Raw genomic sequence first — 4,744 nt, 5'->3', positions numbered from 1 at the left:
CGATTTTGAGTCAGAAATTGAGAATAAATCCAAAAATAAGGATAAATTCTGGAAATTAAGGGAAAATTCCTGAAAAATACCAGAAAATTCCTAAAAAGAGGGGAAAAAGTAAGAAAATAATAGGGAAGTTCTAAAAACAACCCTAAAGTTGTGTGCAAGGCAAATCGTTGTGAATGTGTAGGTCGCTCCACACTTTACGAAAAAACGATACCCTGTAAGGAAACAAATGAACTTAACTTCTGCGAAATCTTTTACGGTTTCCCAGAAGTTGGGGGGCAAATGATATGGGCCTAAGTATAACCTAGAAAAATAATTAATGTTGAATTAATTAGACCTGATATGGTCCAGTAACGAAGCAGCAGCTAACAAGGCCCAAAACCCTGAATATTAATTAATTTCGTAATTAATTAATAAGGGAGAAAATAACTATTAAGATAAGTCCTAGTGGTGATATAAATCCTTGTAGATTGGCCTCTAAGGAACCTCATAGGATAAGTAATCAGCTTTCTACTACCTAGAACTCCAAAATCCATTCTAATTCTGAGACTTGCCCACCGAGTCTAACCCAAGTCCAATTCAATGACTCACAATGTCTATATAAGGTACCTCACCCCACAAATCAGAATTACGTTTTTTGACTTGATTCTCTAACTCACAGATATACGTAGGCATCTCGTAAAGACAGAATTAAGCTACGAAACACGAGAGCAAGCATTAAAGGTTTTGAGCTCCCGGACCTTAATAATAAATACAACAATTAATATACCTTAGTTTTAAATTCATAACACTTATACCTCTTTAAAAATACTATTTTTTTAATTTTAATATATTGATGGCAGGATTCGAATCTTTACCTATTAAATAATACTAATTTTTAAGAATAAATCTAACGGTTCTTGTCGATTTGATATGACGACTCTGATTTAGTGATCAATGACCAACAAGCACCGGCCACCACCAACAACCAATATTTTAATATTTCGTTTTTAATATAATAGTATAGAAGTATAGATTAAATATAATATAAATATAAATATATTATATTTTATTAAATATTTTTATTTATATTAAAGTATTTAACAGAAATCCTAAATCTAATCTAATTCAGTTCGGAAAACCCTGACCTGTATATATATAAAAAAGAGCCAAATTATCCACAAAGTTTTTTCTACCCCTCTCTCTCGATCTCTTTTGATCCGTCTCTCTCTCTCTCTGTCTCTATCCCCCTCTCTGTCATGATCCGTCTCTCCTCTCTCGATCTCTCCCCCCTCTCTCTCTCTCTCTCTCTCTCTCTCTCCCCCTTTGTAATCGTAATTTCCGATGGAGCAACCCATAGAGAGGCGGTTTGAGAATCTCTCTCTGTCGTCCCCGTCCTTTTACCCAGCGACGGAGGAACCCACAGAGAAGCAGGAGGAGTTACAAAACATAAGAATTTCATTGTACTCTAGGTTCCCCGACTACGTCGAATCAGGTACCTTAATTTATCTCTGATTTTATCAATTTTTTTTATAAAAAAAAATCTTAATTAGGTCTCAGTAGCTGTGATTTCAATAAATTAGAAATTGTTTAAATTGCTAATATTGTGACGTGTTGATGTGAATTAGTCATGAATAATGAGAAACCTAATTATTCTACAGGCTCAGTAATTACGAACTACTTGCTCCATTTCGAACCAAATTATTAATTATTCTCAGCTTAGTAACAAAAGGTAATCCGGGGAGGCACGTAGGGGCCGTTGGGGTTTGAGTAGGCCAGGTAGCCGATTTGTGTTGAATTAATGTTAATTTAGGAGGAACGAAGGGATAGGCGGGGTTTGTGTTATGTATAGGATGATGGAGGAGTCGATGTGAAGGGAAGAGGTCTTTGCGGAGAAGTGTGTTGAAGACAAAGCTGTCTTTATTGATTACCAACATGTTACTTCATTCAACGTTCCCTGGTGACAAAAAGAGCTATTTAAACAGACTGTGCCATTTAGGGCAATCTAACTTTAAAATGTGACATTCAATCCCAGTGCTCTGATGCCCAAATAGACCCTTCTCAGTCAATTAATTCACCAAATTAAACTAGCCTACCCGCAAAGAGACTGCCACTGTATCTACCTGCGCTTCGTAATTCAGAAATACTGATCATGTGAGATTCTCTTTCTTACACTGTGCCTCTAAAACTTGGGGGTTTTTTCTGCTCAATATGTTTATAAGGTTTTAATTATTTGCTTTCCCGACATTGGTTTTTATTTGCTACATGATAGTATTAAATGTGAACTAATTTTCCTTTTTCCTACCATTTTGCCGTGTGCAGTAGCTGCTGCAATTATCAGGGAAGCACAGGGCTTGCACCTCAGGGTCTGTGGTCCTAGGGTGTTGCCAAACCTTGTTTTCTATATAACGACGAGATTAACCACAAGAGGTATCTACCTTGTTTCTACATTTTAACATTTTGCTTATAGATGGGTTTTTTTTAAACTTTTGAATGTCGGTGGAACATTGAGGATGAAATTTGTGTGATCAGGAAGGGTGGATGATTTAGGGTCGTACCATATGAAAAGCAAAGTTTCTATAATCATGTGGTAATGGTGTCTGATTAAATAATTTAAGGTGTTGTGAAATATCTAGTCTATACATGATCATGAAACCAATTGCTGTGCTGGAGAAATGGCCGGTATCGCCTTTATATGCGATGATAATAACTATAAAGCTTGAAAAATCAGTAACGATGCGGTCTATCCGCTATGTTATTTTATACTCCGCCATTTAGGCATGTCCTTGCGTGTTTTTAATCACAAAAGTAGATTTTGTTAATGATATCACTCGAATTTCCCACAATTTTTACTTTAGGAGTTTGGGCAAAGATAGCATTGTCAAAGTCATTGAAGAGAAGTCTTTATCTGCCTTTTTACATTCTCTTTAGAAATGAACAGAGTGGACTGTTTTTGCAGTCTTCAGTTCTACAATCTGTAATCTTATCACCGGTAATGTAACTTTTGAATCCCTGTTAGTTATGGGAAAGGGCGACATTGGTTTGTTAGCTGATTGTTCCCAAAATACTGAAATAGCAGTTGTGCTTTTACTTTTTTACGTAATGATAACCTTATGCAAAGTCTTGTCATGCTTGAGATAATGAAGGTCTTCGAATTAGAACTGTCTGATATTGAAGTTTAGATTGCACATGTTAGATAATACTTGGATTGCAAATAAAATATATCATTTTCTGGTCTGTATGTTCTTAAACTTACTTTACTCACTTTTTAATGTTTTATTGGTCAGAACATCACTGTACGCGCGACTTTGAGAAGCAACTGTATGGGAGAGCCATTGATGTTCTCAGCTCCACTGGGGTGGTTGAGGAGATCATTTCTCATTGTGACAATTGTCTTGTCAATTATGAGTTTGAAGTTGTCGATCTTGGAGCCCAGATACAGTGAGCAGGGCGGATCTTAGGGTAAACACCGTTCTCAGGGCTGACTGGCTGGGGCTGAAGTAATTTTTTTTTTATGTAATGTGCTTTCTTAGTTTGTTGGTACGTCTCAGTGATGTTTAATTTAGGTAAATCGTGTTAACTTTTCATACTTTTAACCCCAGATAAAACGAGTATTCCGTACCTTTTAATTTGGATTGTGTCTGCTAACGTGGTGAAATGAATCTACATGTAAATGATAATCACTATAAAAAATCTTTAAAATGTTAATTTTTTTTCGAAAACAATATAACTTGCACAGGAAACACAAAATCAGGTATGAATTACACTTTGATGTTCTATGGTATAAATTTTTATGCAAACCTTTATGACTTTCTTATAAACTTTGCACTGTAATGACGCCAGTAATTTTATTTTTCTTGATCAATTGTTAAAAGCTCTGTGTAATTTTTGCCTTGTTGTCCTGTGGCTTCCTTATAAACTTTGTATCGTAAAGATGCGAGTCATTATATTTCTTGATCAATTGTTAAAAGCTTTCTGTAATTGTTGAAAGCTTTTTGTATTTATTGTCTACATCTTTTCATCCAAAAAGTTTGTATTGACGGTGCAAAAAAATTTACGGCCACTTCAATTTATATATGTATTTCAGATCTCCGCTATTATATATCTTATTGGTTTTTCGCATCAAAATTATAAGTAAATATATATTTGAATAGTAAATATAAAATTTGAGTATCTATTATTTATTTATTATATATTATATTCTTAATAGTTGTAACTTGTTAGTGAAGCATTTGGAAAAGAGTGAAAAATCAAAATAACTATCATTTGTGGGGTAAATTAACTAAATTTTCAAAATACCAGCATGAACATGCATCTGAAGGATAGGTATTGGAGTTCTTAAAAATTAATGAAGAGTAAGCATTTGGAACATGCGCATCAATATTTATATATATATAAAAGGAAACCCTGGTAGTTTTAAAATCGTCTTAAAATTATTTATCTATTTTTCTAAAACTCCTTAATTTTAATTCAAAAAATAAGTTTCCTTTTATACATTCGAATTAATAGGGAAAATAATAAATATTTAGAAATTAATCTTATTTATAATTTGTTAATTCGAATTATTTTGAATTAATAAGGAAGATAACAAATATTTAGAAATTATTTTTATATACACTAGCTTAAACCAGTGCGATACACAGATCGCACAGATTTTTTTTTAAAAAAAATTGAATTCAATTTTTAATTTTATTCATTTAAAATTTTAAATGATATGACTTCATAATAATTATATTAGTAGACCTATATGTTAATAATTTTTTAGAAC

The 4,744-nt window shown here is 33.2% G+C and overlaps 1 protein-coding gene across 1 annotated transcript; it reads left to right on the top strand.

Moving 5' to 3' along the window:
- Nucleotides 1-1,159: 1,159 nt before the first annotated feature.
- Nucleotides 1,160-3,605, top strand: LOC141670709 (small ribosomal subunit protein uS10z/uS10x-like). The gene is made up of 3 exons (XM_074476682.1): nucleotides 1,160-1,471; nucleotides 2,299-2,406; nucleotides 3,264-3,605. The coding sequence occupies exons 1-3, from the start codon at nucleotides 1,321-1,323 to the stop codon at nucleotides 3,419-3,421; spliced, it is 417 nt and encodes a 138-aa protein (XP_074332783.1). The 5' UTR covers nucleotides 1,160-1,320; the 3' UTR covers nucleotides 3,422-3,605.
- Nucleotides 3,606-4,744: the final 1,139 nt, after the last annotated feature.

The sequence above is a fragment of the Apium graveolens genome, chromosome 7 (assembly GCF_009905375.1).
Source record: "Apium graveolens cultivar Ventura chromosome 7, ASM990537v1, whole genome shotgun sequence".
NCBI lineage: Eukaryota > Viridiplantae > Streptophyta > Magnoliopsida > Apiales > Apiaceae > Apium > Apium graveolens.
This window is presented reverse-complemented; position numbering and strand designations above follow the sequence as displayed.